At 42.4% G+C, this 18,561-nt stretch overlaps 1 protein-coding gene across 1 annotated transcript in view; it reads left to right on the top strand.

Moving 5' to 3' along the window:
• The window catches only part of CHRNA1 (cholinergic receptor nicotinic alpha 1 subunit), a 148,110-nt gene extending 132,472 nt beyond the window's left edge, over positions 1-15,638 (top strand). Inside the window, exon 9 of the mRNA XM_069225388.1 lies at positions 14,681-15,638. Coding sequence (XP_069081489.1) covers positions 14,681-14,812 — 132 coding nt within the window. The 3' untranslated portion in view covers positions 14,813-15,638. The remainder of the gene's footprint in view (positions 1-14,680) is intronic.
• The last annotated feature ends 2,923 nt before the right edge of the window (positions 15,639-18,561 follow it).

Raw genomic sequence — 18,561 nt, 5'->3', positions numbered from 1 at the left:
CCTTACCCACAAGTTGTTATGTTTTATGGTGTTTGCTTTGAAATCTGTGAACCCATCCAGGTGCCAGTGGTGTAGATAATCATTATAGGACTGGACACAGTAGTAAGAATCACACCTAATCAGTGTTCGATGTTCGGGATCTGTATGTTCCAGTGCCAAAACAAGAGCCTTAACCTCTGACGATTGTGTAGTAGAGTTCCCTAGGGTGTGTGGGCAGGTATTCTGAGGGTGGAAGATACCATCCCTCATTGTCCTATATACTGCTGCGCAACCAGCTGAGCATTGATGCTTAGTAACTATAGCTGGTTGTGCTGAACCATCAGTATAAGATGGTTCAATATTGATCAAGTGGTAGTGTGTTAGCAGGTAAAGGGTATTCCTGTTCATATTGGAGGAATACTTGGGTCTGAGATTTTGGGTAAAAAATGTAATCAACATCAGTGGCAGTCAGGGAGGTTGTCCATTGAATGAATCCATTGTTAATGTAATGCTTTAGCATTTGGAACACTTGCTTTGGTGTCCGCCTCAAGGGCGGGCACTGGGGTAATGAAAATAATGCGTTTCCCTTGGGCAAGTGGCCTTTCCTTGATGAAAGCCATCTGTACAGCAGACAAAAGTTTCTCTATTGATGCAAAACGTTCTGCATTAGAATACAAATGAAATTTGTATGCTATGGGTACAGTGTCACCCTCATTAAATGTGTCATAGGTGAATCCAATGGCACCAGCAATTATTTTGATGACCAAATTTGTTTTGTTGTTTCGTGTGTATAAATGTTTCGCTTCTAACATGTACTGTTGCAATTCTCTGAGAGTGAATGTCTGTTCTGCTGTCCAGTGTTGGCTTGAAAAGTCTGGACAAATTAAATCATAAAGAGGTTTTATGTGCATAATCTGTAATGTTTGTTCTGCCAAAGTTAAAGAAACCCAGCTTTGACTGTAGTTACTTAATGGTGTTTGGAGTTTGTAATTGAATGCATTTCTCAAGAAAGGACGGGCAAGGCTCTTACCTTCATCTGATAGCTCGTATCCCAAAAATAGGGCACTGAGAAAGGCAATTTTTGTTTTCTTGAAATTGAATTTATAGCCCTGGATGGCGAATCCTAACACGATCTGATCCACCTTGGCCAAATGTATATTGAGGTTGTCATCTATGAGATAGATGTCATCCACATAAGACAACGCCTCTGAGTCAATATCATGTAATATTGATGTTACTCGGGCTAAAAACAACCCAGGGCTGTTATAACCTAGAGGCAAACGACAAAAGTGAATCAGAGAGCCAAGTGTACAAAGCACTAAGATCATGACTTTCAGGCACTAGATTTTGGCAGAAAAATCTACTCGATATATCCAAGGTTGTTTTGTATTTTTTGCGCACTATATTGTTTATTAGTGCTGTACTGTGTGTGTTTTGTATTGCATATGTGTGTGTATGACTGTTCATATGTCTACAATCTAAGAATATTCTGTATGAATGGTCTGGTTTAGCAACAGGAAATAACGGGTTGTTCATTGTAGAGACACAGGGGAAATAACAGGTTGTTCATTGCAGAAACACAGGGTTCTATTACCCCCAGTATTCAATTTGTGTGAGAATTTCTTTCACTGGGGCTTTTGCCTCATGTTTAATGGGATATTGAGGTTGAGGCTGTGGTGTGGACCTTATAGGTATTTCAGGGTAAGGGGAATCTTTATCCCACCCTACGTGTTTATGGTACAGTGCGGGAGCCTGCGCCAAAGCCCAGATCAGCAGCATAGGCTTCCTTTACAACATCTGTAACTAGGACTGAGAAAGAAGGAATAATTACATCTTCCCCTTGTGGGAGTATGCGGACAAATTCAGGTGGCCAATCCTTTTCAGTCAATAATATATCATAATTTTGTGTCAGTTTTCACCCAAAAATAACTTTAAGGGTGTGCACTTTGTCTCCCTCGTTCTGGATATTTACATCCTCATTAAGAGCGTGGCGGTCTGAGGACTGCCACACTCTCGGTGACGGTTGGACCACTGCACTCCAAGGGGTCCAACTGCCACATTACAACCCTGGCAAGCGGACTAACCTAAAGACCTCCGCCCCCACCAGGAACATGGTTCCCAACGTGGTGACGTTGGCCTGAGTTGTACTCAGCCAGGGCAGCCCTGTGATCAGCACCGCCTGACTGATTACAACTCAACTTTCCACCAGCCTTTCCATGGTAGTTACCCTGCCATCAAAAGGTTGGCAGAAAGCCAGTGGCAGGGGCCACAGGGGGGCCCCTTCACTGCACTGCCCATGCCATGTCAGAATGCAGTGCAGGGGCCCTGCACTGTCAGAATGCGCAATGTCTGCTTTTCAGACAGTGCACATTCCAAGGGTGCAGGAGTGCTATGATTTTGGTTTCGGCTCCCTTAAGGCAGCCGAGACCAATGTAGTAGCACTGTTCCCGCCAGGCAGCCCGGCGGGAACCCTGTTTTACAATGTTTCCAACGGTCAGCCCAGTGGGAACATTGTAATACACTCAGTGGGGACATTACTGCCATGGCGGTGGCGTCCTCCCCATGAGTTTGGTGGTCCTGTGGTAAGATTGCCAAAGTCATAATGAGGCCCATAGTTTGTAAACCCTATCAGGTGGGGAGACACTCCTGTCTGCTGTCTCGACTTCAAGGAAATTGTTAGTTGCTGTCACAGCCACAATATCTATAAAATTCTGACGACGTATTGTGACCTCTGCGGTGCTGTCTAGCAGAGACACTGCCTACGTCCTGCCCTTCAACACCGTTCTCAATATGAGTGGCATTTTTGACTGAGATTGCAGCCTCATTTTTTTGTTACATTGGGACTTCTGTTGAGGAGCCTTGTCCTCCTTTTAAACATATGTTTCTGAGGAACATTGTGAGACCTTTTTCGTATTCACGTAGTCACGTCGGTGTTCTGACCGTCCCACTCTGTCACTCTGTTTATCTGTGTGTCCTGGAAGGAACAAGATGGGCGTGTGTCAGAATATTGTTATCTGTCAGGAGTTTTTATAGTTTCTCTATTTTTCAGATCATGGGGGTCATTACAACCCAACAGGCTGGCGGTGCTTCCCAGGGTATTACGACCGCGGCGAATGCGCCGCGGTCGCACCGCCGGGACCGACGGTTTACCGCCACGTTGGTCCCGGCGGTTTTAATCCGCCAGAGCAGCGCTGCCCACAGGATTACGAGTCCCCCTTCCGCCAGCCTTTTCCTGGCGGTTTGAACCGCCCGGAAAAGGCTGGCGGTACTGGGAGTCGCGGGGCCCCTGGGGGCCCCTGCACTGCCCATGCCACTGGCATGGACAGTGCAGGGGCACCCTGACATGGGCCCGTGCAGCTGCAGACAGTGAAAAGCGCGACGGGTGCAACTGCACCCATGGCACAGCCGCAAAACCGCCGGCTCCATTAGGAGCCAGCTCCTGTGTTGCGGCCGAGATCCCCGCTGGGCCTACGGGCGGAAACCAGGTTTCCGCCCAACGTCCCAGCGGGGATCTCAAAATGACCATGGCGGGAGTGTGGCCGCATTGGCGGCCGCCCGGTAATGAGGGCCATAATCTTCTTTCTCAGGTGTTTGGTTCTGGAGATTTTCCTCTTTGACTTCTTCTACCTTTATTCTGTTTTTATCCCAGCATTTTTTAGAACCCTCTTGTGCTTGTTTAGTACCTTCCTTAGAGGTAGTACTTTGAATTTGTGGTTTTGTTGGTCTGGCCCCCATACTATCCCAGCCTATACTAGTATAGGTCTCGGAGATAATCTTTGCCAGCTCACGCTCCTATTCCTGTTGAGGAATCTCTTGGAGCCATTGGTGAATTGCCAAGGCTGCTGCTTCCCCTTTATTATTACTTAAAATATTTGAGGACACTGTGTCAAAGCTACCCATAAGTTTCATCGCCAAGTCCAGGGCTGGGGCTGGCCCATGTTCATTTTGAATTTGTATTAACACTTCCGGTAAATTTGAAGTGTCAAGGTACCATTGCTAGTGGTATAGATTGTAGTGAAGACTGAACCGCAAGTGGCACACTCCTTTATTGAGGGAACAATTCCAAATGACAAGCACATTGTGAGAATTCTATGTTTATCTTGGGGTCCTGTATGGGAAAACACTGCTTTCAACTGGTTTGTTTTCTGTGCAACCCAGAGTGGAATCTTACCCCGCGAAGTGGGTGTGTTTCCCATAATGGATTGGACTGTTTGTGGATTTATTCCTGTAACGGCCAATTGGTGAATGGCTGGATCAGCCCTCGCTGGGGCAGTGTTTAAGGTCTGCATCACAAATTGTATTAATTGTCTATATATTGCTACCAGCTCATCATATAATGTGCATGCATCAGTTGTTTGCATAGCCTGCACATTGGGAAGTGGTGTGTATACAGCAAATGTTGGCCATGTTGGTCCATCGTTACTTAAGGGACCTAATCTAACAGGTTGTACTACATGTGGGAGGGCACCAGTGAACCAATTATGGTGTTCTTGATAAGTTATAGGTATTTCTAAGTATTGGTATGCTCTGTAATGTGTGGTACGCTTGCAATTCTGTATGTGTGAGATGTATTTGAGTCTGCATTTACTTCAGGAAAGGTGACACATGAATAAAATATTTTAGTTCTGTATGTGTTGTTAGCTTCAACAACAAATGTAACATCCCCACCCTCATTTGTTAAGCCATTAGCTAAAAGAAACTGTGTGACTGGCTGTCTACAGTTGTCTCAGATATTGACTGACTGTGCCATATTAAACAGTAGGTATCAAAGACAGGAACGCCAGTGGGGGAATCCTTTTAAGGTTCAAGCTTGAACAACCCCCACTTTAGATAGGTAGCACCACCGCTTGCGGGTGACTGAGTCTCTCCCACACCAGTTCAGAAACTGTTGGCCAATCCTACCGGCTTGCTGGCAGGACCTCATCCAGACACAAAGGGTGAAGGTGATTTGTAGCAGTCTAGCGCGTGACATTCTAGTGACTTCTCATGAGAGTCATAGTGAACGAGCCACACTCCTTTCTCTCATCAGCAATGGGTCTCTTACACACACACACAGGCAAAGATGGAGATGCAGGATAGTTTTCAATAGATTTATTAAAAAGACTGCAATCCATGATAAAATATATGAGCTAAAATGATGAGGATAATGAGACATGAACAAAATTAGGATTGTGACAATTAGTGACGTAAAAATGAACAACCCCAACATACTGCAATAAACATAGACAAATGCATCCTACCTAATGCCTAATCTCTAGCCCATGGGTAGAACATGGCAGTGTTAGCCCAATCTGTCCATTTTGAGTCCACGAGAGATGCACCCACCCCCATTACCTTGGCACAAGGGTCTGCCCTCCATCTCCATATCTGCGGCATGGATAGAAATTCCTGGCCAGAAGGACCCCTCTAACGACCCTTGGCCTACATGGTGTTTATATAGGTAAACATGTTTTGTTCTGTGAAGTTGGCCTGACGTGAACATGCGCCTAAGTGTTACAAATGTTAACGCAGTCTTGTGACCAAACATCATCTTGTGCCATTCTCATTCTGTTCTTGTCAACCCTGGGGCAAGGAATAAGATGAAAAAATGTCATGCATAACAATGAAAATAACTTGTTCGCTAAATGACAACTGATTAGGAAACTAAAACATTACAGCTGAAAGCAAGCTATTCTAAAATGAATAAATGAAAACAGTGCATATTATCTAGGTAAAGGGGCACAGGCCGCAGGCCTCAGCTAAGTTAAAACATGTGTGCCCAAACAAGACTAAAATGAATCCACAACAGAAGAAAGACTGTATGAAGTTGGGCACATCTTTTATTTATGTTTTTTTGTTACAAATGCACATGGTCACTTTTAAAATAAGTGAGCATGGTGGCGCCCATCTGTGATCAAGGCTCGCCTGTTACAACTGAACCACATAGGTTCGTGGCGGCCTGCCATTTGCTGCACTCCGGAAATCAAGCACTTGAATTCTGCACAAGATTTGGGCGTACTGCATTCTTCCTCCTGCATGAACCGAGGAGATATATATATATATATATATATATATTGAAACCACACTATCGCGTGCAGTCTGCACCCAGCACGGCAGACTGTGAATGGGTCGCGAACCCTATTCAATTTCCAAATCACTTCTTAAATCAGAAGAGGACTTCACAGTCACTTACTTGCTTCCACAAAGATTTATTCAGTCAGGCAGGTAGACAGATATGGCAGTAATTCACTCCAACGCATTTCAAGAGACTCTGCTCCCTTGCTCACTGAGACATTCCATTCCACCACGACTACAATAAACCCTTTCTCGTAAACACTAACTTCCATTATTTGACTTTAGCACTACATAATAAATATCACTACAAAGTCAGCCGGGGATGGACAAAATAAGAGAAATCTGAAAAATGATAATCAATGGAATGAAAAGAACGTTTTTGAAAATTAATGAGTATATAAGTCAATGAGTAGTAGATCAAAATTGTATGATTTTAGTTTAAATATGGACGTAGAACTACTTATAAAGTAGCCCATGCTTAATTAAGTAAATAATAAATAAGTAATACCTTCATATGTCTAGCATAATTAGTGAAAAAACAATAGAAAATAAAGTAGTGAGGAATTATGAGCTAGAAAGGATTGGAAGAATATTGAAAAACAGAAGAAATGAGAATTATGGGCCTCATTCTGACTTTGGCGGGCAGCGGAGGCCGCCCGCCAAAATACCGCCGTCAGAATACCGCTGCACGGTCAAAAGACCGCCACGGTAATTCTGAGTTTCCCGCTGGGCTGGCGGGCGACCGCCAGAAGGCCGCCCGCCAGCCCAGTGGGAAACCCCCTTCCACGAGGATGCCGGCTCCGAATGGAGCCGGCGGAGTGGAAAGGGTGCAACGGGTGCACTTGCACCCGTCGCGATTTTCAGTGTCTGCTATGCAGACACTGAAAATCTTGGTGGGGCCCTGTTAGGGGGCCCCTGCAGTGCCCATGCCATTGGCATGGGCACTGCAGGGGCCCCCAGGGGCCCCACGACACCCGTTACCGCCAACCAGGTTCTGGCGGTCAAAATTGCCAGAACCAGGCTGGCGGTAAGGGGGTCGGAATCCCCATGGTGGCGCTGCCTGCAGCGCCGCCATGGAGGATTCCTCAGGCCAGGGGAAAACCGGTTTCCCTTTTCTGACCGTGGCTTTACCGCCGCGGTCAGAATAGGCCTGGATGCACCGCCAGCCTGTTGGCGGTGCATCCGCGGTCCCCGGCCCTGGCGGTCCATGACCGCCAGAGTCGTAATGACCCCCTATGTGTTTTAAAAAATGGGGTTTTGATTTTTTTTTTATTGTAATTGTAATGTGTGTGAACTACGATATCCAGAAAGCATTGTGCATGATGAAGGGGTATTGAGTATAAAAAGAAAAAGTAAAAAAGGACTCACTTACCGTGAACAAGACTCCTTGGGGAGTTGAAACGCGTTGGTGGTTGTTACTGAATAAAGTATACGTTACTGGTGCCTCGTGGAGTGCGGTGAAAATCCTTGGTATTATATAAATTTCGAGATTGGTCTTCTCTGTCACTGGACACCGGGAGTGGATTGCGCCACCCAACAACATTTCGACCCCTTTGTTCTACTATATATATATATATATATATATATATATATATATATATATATATATATATATACACATATTTATATATGTGTATATATATCAAGTGTACTGCACAATATCCTAAACTGATGTAACACTTTGACAGTCACGAAAGAGTTATTGAGTTTGAGTCATTTCATTACTAAGGATATTATATCTATAGCGATGGGCACTGGCATGACTGCCTAGGAAAGAGGCAGTCTATATGCCTATAAGCCCACATCAGCAGTTGTCAGCCATCATTATCTTTCCACACTGAAATGGCTCTTCTCTTGGTTTGCCCTAGAGAACAAGAACAGAAGAAACTCCATGGAAGCTTATATGTGTACAGCCTTAATTCGAGGAGGACTCAGTCTAAAACATGTAGCTTGGTATCAACAAAACATAGGGGGTCATTACGACCCTGGCGGCCGGCGGTAAGCTGGCAGTAACACCACCAACAGGCTGGCGGTGTTCCGCCAGCTATTATGACCGTGGCGCAATAGCCACGGCCATACCGCTGACCCCTCCAACATACCGCCAGGCTTCCGCCTGGCGGTCATAATCCCCAGAGCAGCGGTGCAAGCACCACTGCCCTGGGGATTATGAGTCCCCGACCGCCAGCCTGTCCGTGGCGGTAAACACCGCCATGGAAAGGCTGGCGGTAAGGGGACTTGGGGTGCCCCTGGGGGCCTCTGCACTGCCCATGCACTTGGCATGGGCAGTACAGGGGCCCCCAGGAATAGCCCCGTCACGCATTTCACTGCCCGAATTTCGGGCAGTGAAATGCGCGACGGGTGCTACTGCACCCGCTGCACATCAGCATTGCCGCCGGCTCTATTACGAGCCGGCAGCAATGTTGATGTGACTTTTACGCGGGGCCAGCGGACGGTAACACTGTTACCGTCCGCTGGCCAGCGGAAAAGTCATAATAGGGAGCCAGGAATACTGCCGGCAATGGCGGTATTCTGGCTCCCGCAGCCTCGGCGGTCTTTTTGAAAGACCGCCGAGGTTGTAATGAGGCCCATAATGTTTCTTTACGGTACTGTATCAGTCATTAAATATATCGCCCTGACACCCATCACATTTAGTTTGCATTATATACAACTCCAAGTAAATAATAAAGAGAATTTTAGGAAAATGCGAATGGGGCCACTAATTAATCCACATGGAAGAATCCACATCCACTTGTACCAAGCCTACTAACCTCTAAGAGGTTAGTAGGCTTGGTACAAGTGCAAACGTTTTTATCCAGATAATTAAGCTTGAGAAGCAGAGAAGCAGAGAAGGCAGAGGTAGCTCACAATCATTCTACCTGACTAGGCAGGCTCTATAGCCACTTAAGCGTGCCTTCAAAATTTGCATTTAAAAATATCAAAGGACCTGAGGGGATTGCACTAGTGAAATAATAAAACCTTTAGTGCACTTGGATACAGTGAGAAGCAACAAGCTGATGCCATCACAGCCTCAAAATAACAAAAGAGAATATTCTGCGATCCCAAACTCTGTTGGAGGGCTGATACATACCGCATAACACAAAATTCCACATAGTGAAAAATAACAATCAGTGGGGGTTGTAGGAATTATGTGATTTTGTGTTTGAAGATGTGTGGGGTCTGAGACAGTCAGGGACACTTCATTTTAGGTGTATTTAGGGCTTCAACAAAGAACATGGTGGAGTTGTTACTGTATCACTATTAGACCACATACGGATAACTAAGGAAAGTACTTTAACACTGAAAATTAAGAAATCATAAAATGCTACAGAGCATCAATGTCTCCAGTTCGGCTCAAGGCCAAGGTCTGTCGACATAGTAGCAAGAAATGACTAATCATGAAGGTCAGACACCTTCTATGACACTGTAACACAACAAAGAGACCCACAACACCTTTGATGGCAATCTTAGGCAGTCACAATAAGAGATGTGTGGTTATAATGACTATAAAAATGACGTAAATGACTATAGAAATGCGGGAAACCTTCTTCCCACCTCTGTGAAACCCACCAACTCACCACCAACAACAGGCAAGGCTAAGCAATCCAACCAGAACAAATCCCCACTTCTAACCATGAACCCAGGAGCTCCTAGATGATGACTTGCAGAACAAACATTTCCTGAAATTGTCGACTATTCATAAAGCTCCCACCAAACATCAGAAACAAAGTATTAGAAGCACACTAGCCTGTCAAGCAATTAGTAACACTACCACCACTAAGATATTACCAACATGAGGGTAAACTCTTGTATGTCATACATGCAAAACGTGATGGAAGGAATGCTCGTAATTTGTCTAACCACTGGCAATCGCTTGGGGTAGAATTCCAATTCATCTTTCTTTTGCACACCATGCCACATCAAGGTAGACCCAGCCATGTGCAAATAGTCTTGTTCCCACTCCAATATGAATAGTCCAGGCTGAACTTCAAAGACAGGTCCTCTGTGAATCACAACAGAAGCAGCCAAAGACCGGCTTCACCCTTGTTGGGGCTCTTCAGTCAGGTGCAGCTTAGTTCCAGTGGCACAGTGAGCTACGGACCCACAACTGAGATTATCCATGGCCACTTAGGATGGTGCATCAAATACACAAAAGGTGATGGGAGGAAATCTTGCAATTTGTCTAACCACTAGAAAATGCTCAGAGTAGCATTCCAACCCATCGTTCTCTTGCCTACCATGCTTCCTCAGATTAGACCCAGCCATATGCAAATCAGTCTTGGTACTGCTCTAATCAGAACAGTTGAGCCCGAACTGCCAAGTCAGAATCTCTCTGATCTGGAAAACACCCATCCGAGTGTTTCACCCTAGTTGAGGTTCTTCATTTGGGTGAAGCTTGGATCCAGTGGAACACTGTGCAAGGAACCCATGTCAGGGCATATCACTGGCAACTTAGGTTGGTATATTAAAAACACAAAAGGAGAGTGAAAGAATGTCGCAATTCTACCATTGCCCACCACTCCACTAGATTTGTACAAGTCATGTGAAAATCAGTCTTGGTCTTGCTCCAATAGGAACTGTCTATCTGTACTGCCAAGCCAGGTCCTCTCTGAATCAGAACTCAAGCAATCCAAGACAGTTTTTCCCTAGTTGGGGCTTTTCAGTTGGTGTAACTTTGTTCCAGTGGCACCGTGAGCAAAGTGCACATGCCTGGGCATACCGTTGGCCCCTAGGGTGGTACATCAAATACACAAAAGGTGATGGGAGGAATGTTTGCAATTAGTCTAACCACTGGCAATCACTTGGGGTAGCATTCCAACTTATCATTCTTTTGCCCACAGTGCCATTTCAGATTAGACCCAGCTACATGCAGATCCTTATTGGTCCTGTAGGAACAGCCCAGCCCAAAACTCTCCTATGGGCTCCAGCTTCTCCCAATAAAGACAACAATGCAAACTCCCGACATATTTTTTAGGCGGATCTTCTGGGTAACACAATTCAATCAAATATAAAACCCGTCCATTTTGTACTTCTTCAATGAAAGCCATTCTAGTGACAAATATAGATCACACGAAGACCTATTAATCTTCTAAATACAACACTCACACTCACAATCTAATCAACAAAAATTACTACACAACTTTACTTCATGAAATCATGGTTTGCAAATATTTTGGTAAATATTCTGGATGAGGTTCTCCCACGAGGTCACAATCTCATGCATATGAACACTGAGACTGGAGAGCACAAAAAATGTTGGTAACAGTCCCAAAAGAATTGTCATGTAAGGAGATCTAAGATAAGACATACTTTATTTGTGTTTATGGCTACTTGATGTAAAGTTCATGCAACTATATTGTGCACTAAAGCAATAATATTCTGCACTCCAGTTTAGGTGATTTCTTCTTAGGCAAACCTTTTGAATTATCTAGCACCTAGAATCCAATGGCAGGAAATTCTAATAGAAAACTATAATTTAGAGACTGTAAGATATGAGTACAGGTGAACCCCAGAATTAAAAGAGAACCTGGAAACCCCCAACGTTATGAATGTACTGCACAAACAGAAAACCACAAGCTGAACTTAATGGCGTCTCATATACACTCAAAGGTTAGCAATGCACCCTAATAGAGCTTGACAGACTATTCTCTTATTACGCTTCGGTTTTCAAGCTAAATTACTAGCCATTATACTTCAGCAAGTACGAGCCTGACCCAAGCTCATTTAGACACATAAATTAAGCAAGAATGAGTTAATTAAACACATTTCATTTTAGGACCAATAAGAGGAACAATACCAAAAGATGTGCTATAAGACTTTAATCTCAACACAACCAACAATCGGAGTATCATAACTAAAATGCAAATACATTTTTTTTTAAATACAAGTAGGCAAACAAAATCTCCAAATGATGCCACCCCTTAGTGGTTACCAGACTGAATTTGATAAAGCAGAAACCTGAAACTTCAATGCATTCAGTACATCATGACTGTAGGCAAGACATTGAAAAATACACACAAATGGAATTTATAAAATAATCTAAAGAGAAAAGGTCAAACTGTGGCAATCTCATCAAAGAAGCAACCAAGGAACTGACAAAATAGTCGAGTATTTTTGGGGATTGCCAAAAATGGAAGCAATAAAAACAGCCCTCATGTAACTCAACACAAATGTGAGGAACTATTGACATTTCTAGTCTGATGTATAAGCATGTATATGATATATTGCTATTATGTTCTAAGACGTGAATCTTGACCTTTCTGGTAGTTACCCCACATACTTTTGTCCATAGTATAGATGGTCAAATACACCACGAAGTCCATTTGCAGGTGGTCAGTTTTCTTTGGTCCTAAGGGTGAGTGGTCTCAAATCAAGTGTGTTTAAGGTTCTCTTATGTTTACAGATACTAGAAGCACTTTAAGGGTAATGGCCTTGTGCTCTAGGTAAGTACCACAACGTAGGTCGGGAGGCCACAAATCCTGGATACAATGGGCCTGTGTGGACCAACTGGTCACTCAAGTTACTCCCGCATTTGAAGGTATGCAATGGGAGGACGGAAGGCAAGTTCCCACTGTTAATAATCCTCTAATATTTGCTGATGAATTTCTTACGCAGTTTTAACTCTGATGAATATGTGTTTACAAAGGTGATGTTATTGTGACCCTCTTTTTTCGAACTTCTTCTGTAGAGTGTCACTGTTATTAGAGCGAGCTCTTTTTATACCCCATCTAATGATCTTCTTTGGTAACCTCTTAATACTAACTTGGTGGTAAGAAATGCTAACTGATTATCAAATGTGCTCAAGTATGCACAACTGCATCTGATCCAACCTAACTGATCAAAGGATGGCAACATTCAGATCTAGGCAGTGTGCTTTTATCTGCCTTCTTGGCATGGACTTTACTAGTCAGTGAAGCACATCAGCATATCACAAGGGATGATTTGTAAGTTGAAAGAGTATGTTAAGAAGATGTTTTATGGTGAGGTTAAGGGATTCATTGGGATGAGGTGGGCCGGATAATGTGTTGCTCTCCACCCGTTTTATAAATTGTGGAAAGAGTTGTCTATCGAAGGTGGCTGAATTATGGCAGGGAACAAGCTTGCACCCTGCTCTGGGCTGAATAGTTGTCCATGGCAAAGAAAGGAAATGTTTGTTTAATATGCTGTAAGAAATGGTCAAGAATGGGTATCTGTTGTCTCAGCACAGGCCACAATGTGGAAGCATGTGTGCTACGCTCTGTTACAAATGATGTGTACTTTGATTTCTAGTAAAGTGCTTCAATGTTTGAAGCACTTCAAGCCTGACTGCTACCATCTACGAAAGAATGGGCAGGGTGAGTGTGCGAAAATCATTGTGAAGGATTCTATCCAAATGACTTACGACAGGGATGCATTAGTTGACGATGCTGCCCGAGGATGGTAACCAGCAAACTAGATCACACAAGCAGAGTACACAACCTGAGTTACAGAGGAATCACAGAGCAACCTCTGTTTTGTTTTCAGGGTGCCAGGACCTTACAAATTCACAGGGCAAAATAGTTGAGGAAGCAGGTAGAAGAATAACAGAAATTACAGGCAGTTACTAGTTACAAATGAGTGGAAGAAACAATATGGTGTTCTCAGAGTTTGTAAAAGTTGGCAAAATGTCTGGGAATGCGGTAAAAGGAACATCGTGCAATGTGGAATGTGTGCTAAAAGTAAGAACCTGGATGTAAACTTGAAAAGAGTTGTTTCCTTTTCATTTGCCTTGGTTCTGAGAAGAAGAATGTTGCTCTTCTTGGTTGTACTAAATGTTCAGGTGTAGTTGCAGATACTGGCCAATGGACAATTATGTATTGCAGTCAAAGTCATAACGGTTCAGGAAGTCCTGGTTCTATCACTGATGGTTTGGGGCAACTGTTGAGAAGAATGGTAGAGTTAAAGCAGGAGGAGGAAGGTAGGACAGAAGGAAGTTAGTAATAGAGGTTCCCATGTGAGGTTAAGATGGCTGTGCCAATTCACAAAGTATGTAAAGTAGTATTCCTGTAGTATTTTCTTATATACTCTTACACTCCTTTGTGAATTTCCCTCAAAACATCTAAAAAGGGAGTATTCAGGGAAAATGCATACACAGTTATCGCAAACAGAAAGGATTCTGTCCTCTTTCCCATTTTACTAGAAGAGAGTAAGGCCTTCCGTGGCAGCTTCACAAAGGCTTATAAGAGTATGTAAAAGAGTACTCCTTTAGTACTATTGGCAGTTTCTCATAAATGCTTTGTGACTTGACCCTGATACTTTTTGGAAATAGATGTAGAGTCCTGATCGCATTCTGAATAAGCATGAACATGCATGGTGTACCATGTATGAGTAGTGGTGGAACTGGAGTGCGAGCACTAGGGGGGTTTGTGAGATGGTGAGGATGAGAGGCATAATGGAAGACTATAGAAGCTAGAAGTGTTTGCCTGATAAAAGATGCTACATCAAGCTTCTGCCCTACGGTATCAATACTTTTTGATGTTTTATGAAAAGTCTGTGGGACTTAACATTGCAAGGCAGCAAGATCAACTAGTGTTGGTTCAAGGAGGGGACACCTCATTGAGTAAGTTGTGTGATTTTCAATTCTGCATATTTGCCACTTACCTATCTCTCTTTCTTTCTCTGTCTTTCATAGGCCGCTGAAGAATGGAAATTCGTGGCAATGGTGATTGATCATATTCTGCTTGGGATATTCATGTTAGTTTGTATTATTGGAACACTTGCTGTGTTTGCAGGGCGTCTCATCGAGCTCAATCAACAAGGATGAGGCTCACACTAACACCTATGCCTCAATCCACAGTAGGTGGAATTCCTGTTGGACTGCCTCTTCCCAACCAAAGGACTATCACCGGTGTCCAGCTAATGCAAACGTGTATTTGGTGTCAGTTTGCCATCATCACAATATGGTCCGATTTTTAGATTGTGGCACTAGGATTGTCTTGAAACATTTGCAGACACTGGCATGGCACGCAGTAATATGTTCTGTTATTGCACAACATTGTGTGTATCAAGTGTTGAGAGACTCGAGAAAGGTTTGAGGCAGTCTCATATTTTCTACCCTTAATTAGTTTGTGTTAACCAGATTTATCAAGTGCCACGTGTGGGCGATTATGCTGCTTCGGAGTTTTTTGGGAAATGTAAGCAATTCCAAAATTACACAAGGTAACACAGAGAACAGTTTTACCTGTGGAGATTCTATGCACAAATACGCTACAACTTTCTGTCTACACGTTTAGCTGGGATAAATTGTCATCTTTGAAAACAACAAAGAGCATCTGTGTGAGACATTTATCGATTTATGATTACCCATTCCCAATCAGATTTTGCATGTAAACTATGTGCAGTGCACTTTTTTGATTTTTAAAAGAAAACTGCTCTTACTCAGACTTTCAGAATTAAGGGCATGTGTGTGTTAAAACATTTTGCTACAATTACTTGAGTTATTGTTGTAATATTTCACGTACGTGTTCAACTAATTCCAAATCTCTTAATGAGTCGCGTGGGAAAATGTTGTTATCTATTCCTGTGTAAAATAAAGAATTCTAACAAACTTCACAAACGTTATAATAAAAAAAAAACCTATGTGACTGCAGAATTTACTGAAGCCGAAGTAGGAAATCTTTTCTCATTGACGTAGGTAGCAGTACCGCCTTGTGGAAATATTGAGAACTGCAAGGAGTGGTTCACAAATGTGATCAGGCTGAATAAGGATGTTAAATATAAATAGTTTAAACTAACTTTTTTTGGCCTCTGATGCACGACACACTAAATTTGCCGAATGCACGAACTTCGTATACAGAACCGGAACCACCAATAGGACACCTTCCAATTTTATTGTGGAATCGTAGCTTTGCAGCTTTGCAAATCGTGCAGAACGCTTTGCTGTGGATTGCGAAATCCCTTTATCCCTTACATGGTCAGGTAATGATGCAATCACAGCACAGTAGGTAATAGCTGCAATAAACAATGTAGCTTTGGTCCCACATTAAATGTTAAGAATCTGTGGATCTTTATAGTTCTGGCACAAGGCTAGCTTCTGGGAAAACGAAAAACATTTTCCGAGTTTCGCAAGAATGATTTGTAACCATCAAATAGAAAGAAAACTCGTGTAATTATTTTAATAGTTCTTGAAAGCATATCTCTTTTTCAGTTTAAAAAAAATATTTTATTTACTTTTTCAGGTGCTTTTGCACTGTATATTAACTTTCTCCCCAGACATTCTCTGAAATTGAACCTTGAGTAACCACACATAATCTACACTGTTCTTGAGATTCTACAGACACCTCATCTCCATTTGAAATGCTGGACACTATCTTGGATAAGCAGTCCGCTGCACTATTGTTGACATCAGGAATGTAATACATATTAAGTGTATATTTTTGCACTTCATCCACGCATTGGTGAATGCGAGCAGAAATAAGATTGAGCCCTTTCTTTAAAAAGATTTTCTTTAGATGTGTATGATCTGTTCCAACTGTAAACATGTTCCCCCAACAAAACACCAGAACTTCTTAATGGCCAAACAACAGCAAAAGCTTCTCTTCCCTTAATCTCAGCTGCTTTTGGTACTCTTGACACATGTGCAATTACTTTTTCAACTTGGCCATGTCTTTGAAAAGAACTGCTACTAAATCCTTACCACTTGCATCATACACTATGATAGACTCAGCAATAGGAACAAATCGACCCAGCCCAGGAGCTCTCTCCAAATCTTTTTTTAAGAAAGATAAATTCTTGTTCACACATTTGACTCCAATCAAATATGGCATTCTTTTTACATAATCCTTAGAGATTAGAAGATTTAGCTGACAAATTGGCAACAAAATGATCATAATATTCAACCATTCCTAAAAAGAATAAACCTCCTTTTTGCTCTGAGTGGTCTCTACATTGTGAATAACATTAATAAACTCTTGTTTTGGTGTAACACATTTGTACATCAAAGAATGACCCAAATAGTCATTTTATCATTTTCAAAGTTGCACCTATCCTTAATGTTAACGTGGCTTACTTGAAATATCTAAGTACATGTCTAACTCTATCATTGTGCTCTTCTTTCCATATGCTAGAACATCAACCATTGTATTTTGTAAGTTAGCGCCGCTTTTGCGTCAAAAAATTACACAAATGCAGCGCTAAAAAAGTATAAATATGGCCCATAGAATCTAAAACTCGGTTTCGATTAACCCACGTGTTTTTTGTTTTTGAAAAGGGCACACAAATTATATAATGTGTACCAAATATGCATGCTCAGGTCCAGAGATGAGGCCACCCCTTGGCAAAACCAATAGACATGCCTTATGTCTAATGATACCCCCTTCTATTGTGATTTATTATAGGTGGGGGTGGCATTGTGATTATGGGGTTTAGGACCCAGTCGGGGAGAAATGTGATATGGAAGTGTCACCAAAGGTACTTCCTTCTACCTGAAGTATATATTTCTATCTTAATTCATGGTATTTACTAGCATGTGTAATAAATGTACTTTTACTTTTTAGAAGAAAATGTACTGACTGGATAATACGTTTTTGGATTGTTGTTGCGTGCCAGTGAATTGGGATTGCAGGCCCACACCACATCCCTCATGTAGGCCTAGGACTGCTCTGCTTCGCTACCCTGAGAAGGTCAAATGCTTCATTGGGGTATTTGTTTCTTAGTGAGGGGACAATTGTAGACCTATTACTTTTGAAGGACCAACATACTTTGCAACTAATAACCCAATTTCTTACTCACATGTTCTTAAACTACACAAGCAGCTTATCCGAGCAGTCCACTGAGACTTTTGTTCTTAGTCTTTATCACCATTACCTGTCATCTATACATCGACTTCCCTTTCAGCTTCCTTTTAACAGAGTAATTGCAGTATTGTGAAATATAATTCCTAGTAAAACACTCTCTACTAGCACTATCCACAAAAGCATTTTTGTCATATATGCATCACTAATATATTTATTAAACAAATAATTTTAGTTGCATAGACTGAGGTGTGGTAATCTGATACTTTACATCATATTCCAAATTTACATACCTACCCAGATAATACAGCTGTCTCATTCCACAATCACCTCATTTTTTACTTTAGCAATAAATGTTTGCTATAAAATCTGCTAGGCTCAATTAATCTTGATGGGAGAATATTTGGGCAAAATGTTCCTACTAACTATCCATTCCACCATTCTCAACACACTGTTGTTAACAATGGGGGTATTTTGCTTTGTGTGTTTCAGGAGAGGGGGGAACAATATGACAATACCTCGGAACTATGCTGTTAATAAAACAAAAACACAGCCATTGAATACATCCTTCAATATATTATATTCACAAAGCTGGAAGCTTCCACCTTCCTTCCTGTCCTCCTTTCGGTTCCTGTCAGTTTACTATATGCCCATTGGGGTTTCTTTGATTTCTACATAAATTTCAAAAACTCAGCAAAAAATTGCTTTTATAGCTGACTGCATCAAGACTAACAATTAAGGAGAGCAATCTAATTTTTAGAGTCCTCAATAGCAAATTCTA

Source organism: Pleurodeles waltl, chromosome 3_1 (genome assembly GCF_031143425.1).
Source record: "Pleurodeles waltl isolate 20211129_DDA chromosome 3_1, aPleWal1.hap1.20221129, whole genome shotgun sequence".
NCBI classification, from domain to species: domain Eukaryota; kingdom Metazoa; phylum Chordata; class Amphibia; order Caudata; family Salamandridae; genus Pleurodeles; species Pleurodeles waltl.
This window is presented reverse-complemented; position numbering and strand designations above follow the sequence as displayed.